Genomic DNA, 13,479 nt, shown 5'->3' with positions numbered 1-13,479 from the left:
GCCGGCTAGCTCGGGCGGCAAATTATAGGAACGGTATTACGAGACAACTGGTTAGAGATCCGGTTTGACTACATATTTTTCTCACCCTGTGACATTTCGATCCCAACATGGGACCGTGACAGTATAACATCCGAGATTATGTTCACCTTGATCTCTGTCCCATTAGAAACTCGAGGACGAATTTCATATAGCGTAAGAGTATATCACTGTACAGGACTTTTAAAATTATTAAAACGGGAAGAAAATGTGTAAGTGACCGGCTAGTTCAGTCGGTAGAGTAACGGTATTCCGGTGCGCCGGGTCCCGGTATGGCTGCACATTTTACTCACCTTGTGACACCATCACCACCCCACTACATTCCACTGAATACTTTTAAAGTTGTACTCTGGACATAAAGTAAAAAAGACACATTTGATTTTTCTATGTCCTTAACCTTTGACCTACTGACCTGATTCATGTGCAGTGCACATTGTCTCCTTGCCACCTACATATGCGCCATTAATTGAAGTCAATACATTGAACGGTTATCAAGAAATTCTTCAGACACAAAATATGACAGACAAGTTGGACCTTTGGGCTCCATTTGTGACCTTGACCTTCGTCCTAACTATCCAATTCTTGCGCTCTACACATTGTCTTATCCCGCCTACTTTTTTGTCAAGTTTAAAGTCAACACCTTGAATAGTTAGTAAGTTCGTAGTGTCATCCGGGCACGAAACATGGTGACAAATTTTACCTTTGACATCCATTTGTGATCATAACCTTTGACAGTCGGATTTGTTCATGCACATCGCCTTATCACCACTTACACATGTGCCAAATTTATTCTTACTTCCTTAAGGAGGTAGGTTACCTTGTTACAAGGGTAAATTCAAATTAGCTGAACCGCAGCATTCTTTTGTATTTCGTGTAATATGAAGTTTTAACTGCTACAATCTCAATTTCGTTTGTCTCTGTCCCTTAAAGTTCAATTTTTATCCAGGTTTAAAGAACATGATCCTCCAAAGGTATTTCATATTGAAAGAAGAAGGAAAATACGGATATTTAACACTTTTCAGTGTATTTTAGTTTCATTGATATCCGTAGAAGTCTGCATAATTGATAATGTTACTAATATGCACGTAAGCTTTCTAATATAAGCTTAAAATGTATATGTCGCGGGGCTCGTGTTTCCATGGTAACGCATTTTCTCTCATTTTTAAACAACTATGTATAAAAATAGGGTTTTTCGACGGCTTCAGTGCCATTCTGTTAATGACCAACATGGAATATTTGGGTAATATCATTAGCAAAATACCAAGCACTTTACATGGTACCCTATTTTTCTTAATGTTTAAAGTAACCATGGCAACAGAGATGTTTAAAATAGCTTATATCTTGCTTTTTGTCGTAATTTCTTATAGAAAGTATTGAATAAGATTATCTTTCTAGTTGATGTAGCATTAAAACATATTATTTCTAACGTAAGTCATATTTTCGTGTTATTTGCATTTATTCAAATAAATTTCACAGCTTAGAATACTTACAGCAGTATCCCTCGTTTGGAATTTTTCATGGAAAAATCGTTCAGCATGCTGCTATTATTCTCATGGATATTGTTCAAATGAAAATAAAAAGCCGAAGCTGTGTTTCTTAAATAAACCAGTGTCAACGCTTTTAAATTTTACATTTAGATACATAGGTCACGGGCTTCGTTTCCATGGTAACATCAATTCAATTCAAGAAATCACAATTTTCTACTGAAATTTGAACAATTTTAGATCTTAGTTTTAGTACATAAGTAGCAAATTATCAACGGAACCTGAAAAATAGGTATTACAAATCAAACTGCTATATATTTTATTTGAAAATGGCCGTAACAAGTAACCTTTCACCTAACTATATTCCAAATAACATTGTTTATCATCATCCATTTTCTTATATTCCGCATAACATTTCAATATAACCACATAAAAGAAGCAAAATATTGAATATTATTCAGAGCAAAAGACTCATAAAAAATATTTCAGCAAATAATGGTTATTCGGAAACAGTTAAAATAAAGAAAATGCACAGAATTACATACTTTCAAGATAAAAGCTATTAATTTTGCGCGGTAACTGACACGTAACGTCATGACGCCAATGACGTCATTTTAAGGCAACATTGTTTTGAAGCGTTTCTGCGGCAATTTATTCACTATTTCTGCATTATTAAACCATAAAGCATCAGATCGAAGACAGGTTCATGATTTGTTTTCAGAAGAATGAATATACAAACACATTTAGTTTGTCGTAAACATCGTCGTAAATCGTCATGTTAGCTTCCGGTTGGACATGCGCACATACAAATATAAAGGTAACCTACCTCCTTAAACTGTCACACTGTTTCATCGCCAGCTACCTATATGCCAAGTTTAAAGTCAATGCCTTCAATAGCTAGTAAGTTATCAATCGGACACGACATATAGGGACAAATTTGACCTTTGTGTTCCATTTGTAACATTTACCTTTGACCCATTGACCTGGGTAATGCGCTCTGCATATTGTCTCCTACCTACATGCCAAGTTTAAAGTCAATAACTTGATTTTTGAGATATGCTTTGGACACGAATTATTACGGACAGATAGACGCTCGAGTCATTACATAATACGCGCATATAATTATCCAGAACATATACATAAACTGATAATAAACATGTAACAAGCTGAAACCATAAGATTATGGACATCAGGGCCCAGTTGTTTGAAACTATAACAGGCGAGGCGTTTAAGCTAACGGTTGATTAACTTTTAGGATTATTTTTTGGCATTTCAGAAAACTTTGAAAAACAAATGTGTAAGGTAAGAATTATGAACACTGAAAAATCTTTGCAATAAAATCAAAATATCATACTAGTGTTTCTCATCAAGTCTAGAGTTTTGAATCAAAATTCAACAGGCAGTTAAAGTTTCAAACAACCGGGTCCTGAGCATAATGTTGAATATTAAACCTTAGTAAAGAGAAATCACCTTGATACACGTCTCTGTAAAACACCTTCCAGGTAATGTATATTGGTATCCCTCCTAAAACTGGAATACTCCCCAAAATAGTCATACCTATCCTTTTGTAAATTTCAGAATCTCCGCCTGCAATGACAGGAAAATGTTTTGATATACAGAGTATATTTATGCTTGTGGGATGACATGACATCATAGAAAGTTCTGCAAACATACTTCGCTAGATGAATAATTTATGCATAAACTGTTTTGGCTTCCAACATACTTTTGGATAAATTTGCCTAGAAAACATAGTGCAAGTATATGTACATTTCTGCAACAAATGAACTTGAGATTGTAAACAAACTAAAACAAAGATGCAATATCTATTTCAAGAGTGCTTCAATTCAAAATTATTTTCGACGACGTCGGATTTGTTTCCAGATGCAGATAAATAGCGCCCAAAATAATGCGGGATATAAGTGTTAACTGTTCCATGAACATCTATGATAATATTGTTTTACTTTCCCGGTTGACTTAAGAAAAATGCCCAAAAACTTAGATTAAAAATGTTTTTAGAATATATATTGCTTACATATAAAGTACTTAAAGCGCTAAACATAATCACATGCAGTCGATTAAACGCCTGATCAGAGGCCAAAAAGTGCCACAGTCATTTAATGTAAAAGTTGCCCTTTTTCGACCACCGCGTTCTAATCCTTTAAAGTTATAATATTGATTTGATACGGAAAATGCTTAATTATGGTTTCGTTTTTGATGGACTGATGAACTTTTTTCATCACGCAGGACTGATAAATGAAACATATAAAGAAATGAGTGATGTGTATAACATAGCGAATTAACAGTAAATTAACAGTAATCGATTCTTTAGTTTCAATAACCTGCATCAGAATTTGGGGTTGGTTCCCTTAACAGCCAAATGTAACTTGCAGTAAAACAATGTACTATACCTGATGCTCTGCTGCGTATGCTATGTATCTTGCATTGAAGAAAACACATAATTCCGAGTTGTACAAGTAATAACGTGATCAGTATTACAAGGACGATGATAAGCATAAGGTTTAATGCTGGTTTGTCATCCTTAGACTCACCATATGAAGGTGTGCTTTTAACTGAAAGGATATTAATACCCTATTCAACGTTTTGGACATTAATCATGTAGAAATTTGTCAAGATGTTGTGCTGTGCTTCTGCAAATTTCGGTTTAGATACAGATACCCTGTGAATACGAGTTATATGTTTTGTTTTATAAAGTTCCTTAGTTAAAAATGCAAGTAATACCGTAAGGAATGTGTATGTTTATCATTGTATACAAACAAACGTTCTATTTTTAAAAAAGTTGGGACTGTTCGGAATTAGCCCCCTTATTGTTCGGAATAACCCCCACTGTTCGGAAATACCCGTCCAATAGGTAGGCCTAATATATTCAATACACTGTACTGACAATATCTATATATGTATTTATTTTATGTTTTCCAGTGAATTATAGAGTTTTCTCAGTGAAATAAAAGTGATAATCCACAATTTTGAAACAGTAGATTATCATTTTTATTTTTCACTGTTTTTGCCGAACTAGTTCCGGTCCTCCGTCGCGATTAAAGTCAAATTGTATACCGAGCATTATAAATTCCGGGGACCATAATGACAATGACGTCGTTAAAATGACGTCATTTGCGTTATGCTTTCTGTTGATCTTTCCCGCGATTTTCGACATTTTATAAATTACGCGACAAAAGAAGAGTTTTTCACATAGAATAAAAAGAAAATTTGTTTGTTTCAGTGAAATATCAATTTTATTTCACTCGTGAGCACCAAAAGAAGTCATTTTCACTCGTGGCTACGCCACTCGTGAAAATATCAGTTTTTGATGCTCACTTGTGAAATAAAATTGATATTTCACTGAAACAAACAAATATCCTCTATATAGTTCGGTATTATACAAGCTAAATCAGCTGGAATTACTTTATAAACAAGTTGTTTTTTAATGACAATATAAGTGGGTATTTCCGAACATTCAACATTATTGCTTAACTGTTCGGAAATACTCACATCCGCTCTATGTTTTAAATCAAACAGTATTCAAAGTATTTATATAAAGTTATTAAATCGTGTTCTGTTTTCTTGTTCTCATAGGATGACATGAGTAATAGCATAACATGGTTGTATAAGTTTGCGCAGGAAGTGTACCTTTTTTATTAAATAGGTTACGTATTTTAAACTCAAACTTCAGAAAGTATATTTGTTTGCATATAACATTCTTAACAAGTCTTTGTGTATACACTTTACATGTCTTCCATGGTGTCAGTACCCTTATTGATATGTTCTGCCTGTACTTTTTTGCATGATAAATATGCACAGCTGAATAGTTTAACAGCTGCTGTTACTATACTTATATGGGTTATCTAATCACTACGACAAATTTTATATATCCTTATACATGGTGCAATGTGCAGTGTTATAACAGTTCAAAATGTCTTAGAACCTGTGTTTAACTTAACAGTATTTGCATTCAAACGGAAATTTGTCTGTATCGCCCAATAATTCATCTGCTACACATTTAAGGTGAAATCTACGCCCACAATTGGTGCATGTACGGTTTTTCACATGCGTACCAGTTACGTGGACCTTGTGGTGCAGGGTTGTCTTTGGCACCCAAACTTTGCTTGCAACTCTTGACAAGCTCATGCTATTGCTACATGAGTCGCCGCCTCCTCCACCAGAGTCAGATCATATTGCACATGTTTAAAACGAGCCAACATGAATGAAAACAAGTTGTAATCATTTTACAAAGTAGTAGATCTAGTATATATTTATTTATTTATCTATTTTATTTATTTATTTATTTATTTATAATCTAGCTCCAGTTATTTGCTTCAAATATAGCTAGTATAAGTATTTATATATACTTATTTTGGATAAACTGTTCCTCATATATTGACTGTTTGGAATTAGAAATACATTACTTGACAAGTGTGTCTAATTCCGAACAGTCAGTTTAACCTTCAACGTTTTTCATAATGGGAAATACAGTGAATTCCCTTCCCACGGGACACTTGTGATGTAAGAATTCCACCAAAACATTGTCAACGGTAAAAACCAATACTTTTAGATCCTTACGTATTACTTACATCGAAATGCAAAAACCGGTAAGAACGACTTACATGCAAGCTGTCGTATAAATTCTAGTTTATTATATTGAAAATATGCGCGACAAAACTTTGCATTCATTGCATTAGGGTATGGAATGTGTTGATATCACTTATGTGACCTCATGGATTAGATTATTGCTTTTCAAGAATACAAAAATGTCAATGGAAAAATGTGTTCGGAATTATCCCCCTGTTCGGGATTACCCAAATCCGCTCTACGCAGTTTATGTCTGGATATTCCGTATAGTCAGTTTTGTGACTGGGTAATATTGTACAGTCAGTTTTGTGACTGGGTTATATCCTAATGTCAGTGCTGATGTAGTCAGTTTTGTAGTTTTGTGTGATCTGTAGAATATTAAGAGCAAACAAGATACACTTTCAAAAAGAGCTTTAAAATAACAAAAACGGTCAAACACAGACGTGTGTAACTACTAAAGTATTATACATGTCTTGAATGGCTCTCCGGTCAATAGTTGAACAATTTTGACTACTGGCCGGCAGCCATATTACAGGGCATTAGATATTAATTTTGAATATTTTGTCTTTTTAGCCAGGTAAATATGTGTTGAATATAGACCAGTCATAAAGCACACATTATGGACAGGCGATTGATATCAAGGGCCATGTAAAATTTCCTTTTTTGAATTCAAATCAAAGGAACCATAAAGCCTAACATAGCTGCAGGTCTAATCTTTAAGTTTGGTTTAACATATTTGTTTATAAAGTGGCCTGGTAATCAACATGAACGGGACGTTCCATGATTTTATTAATGAAAAATTTCGTTGTGTAGTTTAGAAACACTTGTATTCCAAAAATATAAAATATTGTTTTAATTTGAATACCTAGACACAACTATGTATTATTTAATATGCATACATATGTGTGAGACGGAAGGAAAAGGCCGTATGTGTATTATATCATGGTAATGTAATAACACTTTATATGAACTTATGTATTATGTTATGTGCTTCCGAGAAATCTACCGTTACCTATTATCTTTTATGTATGTTTTATGAAAACATTTTTCCATTTAAAAATGATGTTTAAGACGTATAAAAATTAACCTACCTTTGTCCTTGACTTTATAACGTCTTCCAGTAGAATGTATTGTAGAGGGCCTATTTGGTGCATCGTTGTGCTTAACGATAACATAAATGTAATATTCATCTCCATCATCGAAAACATCAAAAACTACAGTGTTGTTGAAATGTGATGCTGTGCAACTTGGCGTTTCTGTACAATCAAAAATTACTGTGCTTTCATTCTTTTTTGATGTAAATGGCTCTGACTCTACAGTCGTGTTATACTGCAAATTGTAAGAAAATTATCAAATTATCTTAATACATTTGTGATGATTTATTCTTTTTAAACCTAGTTAGAAGCATTTAAAAAGTGATAATTAAAATCTTCAAATGCCTATAATTCAATACCTTTTTAGTCAGTAACCATTCATGTTTAAGGTGGCGGCTATAAAGGATAAAGTAGAAAAATTAAAACGACCTTGAAAACGATCTTACAGACCGTATTTGTTAAAATTACAATAAGCAGTTTGTGCCATTTTTTTGGCTTCTATATCTGGCTGCCCCGTAAAGGGAATCATTTATTTTATGTTTTCCAGTGTATTATAGAGTTTTCTCAGTGAAATAAAAGTGATAATCCACAGTTTTGAAACAGTAGATTATCATTTTTATTTTTCACTGTTTTTGCCGAACAAGTTCCCGTCCTCCGTCGCGATTAGAGTCAAATTGTATACCGAGCGTTATGAACACCGGGGACCATAATGACGATGACGTCATTTTATTTGTGTTATGCTTTCTGCTGACCTTTCCCGCGATTTTCGACATTTTATAAATTACGCAATAAAAGTAGAGTTTTACACATGAAATAAAAAAAAATTTGTTTGTGTCAGTGAAATATCAGTTTTATTTCACAAGTGAGCATCAAAAACAGATATTTTCACGAGTGGCGTAGCCACGAGTGAAAATGACATTTTTTGGTGCTCACGAGTTAAATAAAATTGATATTTCACTAAACCAAACAAATATCCTCTATATATTCTTGCACACCGGACCGGCGTTTCCGGTTATTACCCATGCCGGCAAAACCCATCTGGCACCCCCATGCCAGATTACTCTCGTGCTGTTAATGACAACCAGTGGTTCATGCACTGATAATATATTGTTTATGTAAAAATACGAAAAAAGCAGGTACCTTGATAGTTTCTCTCCGTTCCGTATAGTATCTTTCTCGATACAAATTACGTTAGTTTTCCGTAAGAACATAACGCTACGCTGCAAATGATAAACTGAAGAAGACCTTTGTTATTGTGCATAACGCAAAACGTTATGACGTCACGTCTGCTTACGGACATTAATTTCCCGCGCTTTGTGTTCATTCTCTACTATAAAAATGAGTGCTAAATACGGTATGCAAGAAAAACAATGTGCCAGAATAAAATGCTCACATGTATACGATATGCGAAAAAATATCATTCATGTGTTTACGAATCGGAAAGAAATATCCGTCCCTCGGCCACCTGCGCATGGGCGGTAATTCGGCAAGCCACATTACCGCCCAATGCGCAGGTGCCCTCGGGACGGATATTTCTATCCCATTCGTAAATACATGACAGATATTATTAAACCAGCCCGTGAAGAGTTCATTCAAGGCTTCTTTTGACCACATTTGGTAAAGATACATAGAACAGTTAATGAAAAGATTATTGTTTAAAGGTTTTCAATTTTAATCCAGGAGACCAATAAAGGGGTTCAACTTGAAGCGATTTAATAAAACAAGTTGTATAAGTTGTATAAGGTACATGCATATGCAATGATGCTTCTGATAAAGATTGTGAAAATTGTTAGAGCATTTCATGAGAAGAGATATTTCAAAGGCGTTTTTATTGGTAGCTCTTGTGGCATTTTAAACGGAGATCAAGCGGTTTTGAGACTTTCAGACAGATTTTGTTGTCTTAGGATGGACGTGCATAAACATTTGGTTAAAATCCATCAAGACATTCATGAGATAAAGAATTTAAAAGAAAAAAGCTGATAGAAAATAAGGATATCCCGCCTCAAATGTACCGTATAAGGCAAATTCAAGTATAATCCTAAAGAAATTGTTTACGAATACGTTTGATTTTTGATTGAACGTTATAAAATTTAAGATATTAAAAGGCTGTTTAAATTCTTTTTAATTAACAATATTGAATGATTACCTTAGATATGTACCATTCAAATGTTAGGTCTTCAATTTCATTTGGATAGACACATCCGGTTGTTACTGTTAATCGATCTTCAGCAGTTGTATCCATTTTTAAAGTCTCATTGGTTGGATATACTAAAATTATAAGACAAGCTAGTCATCTTTTTTTTTTAAAGTATCGATTGAAGGTGTACTATTGTAACAAATTATTCGACTGTGTCGTTTTTAAAATGATTTAAAACTTGATTGTTGTTGTTTTCTACACATAACTTGCATTATACTACCTGCATTCGACGTATAACATATATCAATTCAAACATCAAAAACAATTTGAATATGTGTTTCAGCTCTTACAAATATTTAAAGGGTATGAAAAAAATTCGTTCCTACTAAGCAAACAGCAATTTTATTTTATTGAAATTCGAAACTTTAAGGTCCTTCGATCATGTATTACTAATTAGGTTTTAGTTATGTACAAGATCACACACTGTATCGATATGTGGCTCGTTGATTCGTTGACAGTTTCTTATGTTTTGATGCAAAAAGAATTATTTTTCTAAGCGATTATAAACTTTATATTCTCTCAAGAAATGTAAAAAAGCAACATCTATTTATGGCAAATATTTTATTCCGGCAATATCTTTTCAAAAGGGTTGATGCATATTTACCATTCTTTTAAATGCGATCCATTATGGGTGTTTCTTTGTGATATATGACATTTGTTACATATGTACAGGGAGCTCGTGTAGAGATACATGTAAATTCAGAATCCATACCATGTATGTACAAAAATCAAATGTTAAAGTCGGTTCAAATAAATATGAAAATGAAATGAAATTTCCAAACTTAAATCAAAATAGTTATCGACTTTTATTTATGTCCAAAAAATGCCTTTCCAAAAGTCTAATGTTGTGGCAACAACGCCACAAGACGGAGCCGTCGAAAATATACCTACATCAGACTGCGACACAGGCAGTATCATGTGATTTCAACTCGTCAACGTTTCATTCACGTCAACGTCACATACAAAAGAATTTTGCAACGTTAAAAACAGTTATTTTTCTATATATAATTGAACATCTTGGTCAATATATAGATTATTTAATATTATCGACGCCTGCGTGACTGGGTAATATTCGCTGTGTATTTATTTAATGTGTCCACTAAGTGTCTCCTTGAATAGCAATTAAGCTTGCATAGACCTCTAAAATGTGCCGATGCACAAAGCAGGTTTCTTTACGATCGGCTGTAACAATAGAAATAAACATGTATAAGGAAGACACTGTGACTATTTAAAGTGACAGATTACCGCGAATGTCTTTTCAATAATGTGTCGTTGAAAGCAAGTTCTCTTCAGGGAAAACTCACCACGCAAATCAAAATAATTGAAAGTGAAAGTGTTCGCTCCTTACAAAAAATAAAGAACAGTAATGTTGTCATTCTCCCTTGGTGGCAATATTTCGTAGCGAATGGAAATGATCTGAATGTTTTGTTAAACGGTCATCCAAGGAACAATCATGAAAACTGGTTTTGATATCAGACCCGCAGTCTATGACAAGAAGATTGTAAACATTTTCAATCATATAAGCAAAATCTGCCAAATTCTACGTTGGCCATGATTTTTTTAATGTAACGGAATAGTCTGAAATAATAAATAAGATTTGTGTGACTTTGAAAAGAATCAGTCGTGATTTCAGAGGAAAATATATTCAAAGTTTTAAAACGCCATATTGTTAAACACCATCCCTGGCTGTCCTGTTTTCCTTTCTCAAATCAGCGTGGCTGGACGGCCACTTATGGGACATTTTAAGTTAAAATAATTTCAAATTAGACCAGTGGTTGCAGTGGAGAAGAATTTCAAAGTGGTCCATACAGCCATTAAAAGAAGTCCGGGCCCTGGCAGTCTTGTTTAAACACATTAAGACAGCATTAGCGAAGCTGTGAAATTATTTTGAAATCGGTTTCTAATTTGTTTTGTTGCGACGGCAACTAGTATTCTGTGCGGATTTAATATAAAGTTTCATATTTTGTTGAGAATACTTCACAAGAAACAATCTTTTGACGTTTTGTTGAAATTTACATGGTAGTTTAGTACAATATTTTTTTCAAAATGGACGGTGGACGACGGTTATATAATATCCTAAATGCTCATCAGGAGCACTTTGTTTTGGGATAAGTTAAAAATCTGCAACAGAGTTCCTTCAAGCAGAGAATGGTGTATAAAAAGCATTAACAACTTTAGGGAACAAGAGGTTATCCCAATCAGAAAATCATGATGGTTAAGATATTTTTTTTTGTATTTCCAAAAATAACCTTTGACATTTTGTAGTCATCAGCTCTATGATAAGAATACCTTAAAAGTGTTTATTTTATATACGAGGGGCGTTTAATAAATAATGATACTGCGTGTGTAGTTCCGTAATCAGTGGTTATTTTTAAATGCGGGTTTCAGCACATTATAGAGCAGTTTATTTGAAACAGCAATATGCCATAAGAATGATAAAAATCGGTAGATTCAAAGTTAAAATATAATCATTTGAGTGAGGTGTACTCAGGTTTATTACATACTCGTTTCTATTCCCCGTTAAGTTACACTAGTACCGGAAACGTCAATATTTTTCCATACACTGACGCCTGAATTTCATATCGGGTGCGTGACGTAATTCAGTGTATGTTGTTGCACTATTTTTTCTATTTAGTTCAGTATTGTCAGTCATATTCAGGCTATTGAACAAATTTAATGATATTTACATTATATTTATACGTGTAGATGAGTATGTAATAAAAAGGTTATTATCTTTGCATCGGAAAATATGCACTCGTTCTTCGGCGGAAGAATATTGCGCTCCTAAAGTCGCGCAATATTTCCACTGAAGAACTCGTGCATATTTCCCGATACAAAGCTAATAACCTATAAATACTGGACCATTTTATGTAAATAAATATTATTAGGTTATTTAACATTGTTCTGTACAATACGGAAATATATTTTGACGAGTACCCAGCTGAGAAAACCATATTCGAGTCCATATATATCTCGTTTTGTACAGTTCAATGTTAAATAACCTTGTTATTCTACATCTATTTTATTTTAGTTTAAATCAAAATTGATTCACTGAATATTGTATTTCTGTCTTCCTCATTTCAAGACTCACAATCTAACTCTGTACATATAGCGCCTACTTCATCCAATTTACATTCGGAACATTTTCACGCGTTTCGGGCTTTATCGTATGTTTGCCATGGGACTTTTCGAACCGTCCAAGTACGGAAGAAATACAGGTTTTCTTGTACGCAAATGCATTCAATAACACACCCTATAAACGACTGTATTCTCCCTCTTCCTCTTGCGAGTGATCAAAACAATAAACAGACACGCAAAAGGTAAGAATCGTCTTCAAATTCATTATTTGGCTTTAAACTGTATGTGTATTTAAGTTAAACGATAAGTCTAACATATATGTGTGTATATGGTGATATAATAAATGAAACTGACAGGTAATGTTTAAAATATGTCGACTGATCACACTCATTGCATGAAAATGCACTCGACCAAGTCAAGAAACTGATGAAAATTACGCCAAACTGATTTGTAATCGAATTATCCATGATGTTTTCTGTAATAAGTATGAATACTACATAAATATAGCGAGTGATACTGTATTCCATCTTGCGAGTACAATCGGCGATTTATGTCCTTAAAAGGCGTAAATGAAATAAAAATATGCATACAAAATTTTTCTTTTGATCAGTCGTCATGTTTATAATGTCATTAAATGTCGAATCCCCCGTGCGGTGCTTGTACTAATCCATTGGGATTGGGGTGGAGTGTCTGTAACTCGCTATCCTACTTAATTAAATAATTAATTGAATGCTTCAGCGTCGGTTACATGCAAGTAATCAGTGTTGGTTTTAAACACATGTACTATCATAAAATACGAATTAGAAACTGAATGTATACACGGGGTTCCTAATATGTCATGCAAGAAATTAACCGTCGATTCCCTATGGAAATCACACGAAGAAATGTTACCTTAAATATCGATGAGATGAGACCGGAGAGGACTACAGGTTGACCCCCGTCTGTCTGTCCGTCTGCAACAAAACTATTACACCCGCAAGTATCCTGCGAATGGACGTATAAATAG

At 33.9% G+C, this 13,479-nt stretch overlaps 1 protein-coding gene across 1 annotated transcript in view; it reads right to left on the bottom strand.

Moving 5' to 3' along the window:
* LOC128554351 (uncharacterized) overlaps positions 1–13,479 on the bottom strand; it is a 41,734-nt gene that overhangs the window by 11,313 nt on the left and 16,942 nt on the right. Inside the window, exons 5-8 of the mRNA XM_053535633.1 lie at positions 9,345–9,466; positions 7,196–7,433; positions 3,929–4,090; positions 2,991–3,107 (exon numbers count right to left, since the gene is read on the bottom strand). Of these exons, the coding sequence (XP_053391608.1) occupies positions 2,991–3,107; positions 3,929–4,090; positions 7,196–7,433; positions 9,345–9,466 (639 nt within the window). The remainder of the gene's footprint in view (positions 1–2,990; positions 3,108–3,928; positions 4,091–7,195; positions 7,434–9,344; positions 9,467–13,479) is intronic.

The sequence above is a fragment of the Mercenaria mercenaria genome, unplaced genomic scaffold (assembly GCF_021730395.1).
Source record: "Mercenaria mercenaria strain notata unplaced genomic scaffold, MADL_Memer_1 contig_4962, whole genome shotgun sequence".
NCBI lineage: Eukaryota > Metazoa > Mollusca > Bivalvia > Venerida > Veneridae > Mercenaria > Mercenaria mercenaria.
Note: the sequence above shows the minus strand (reverse complement) of the source record. Positions and strands in the feature narration are given on the sequence as shown.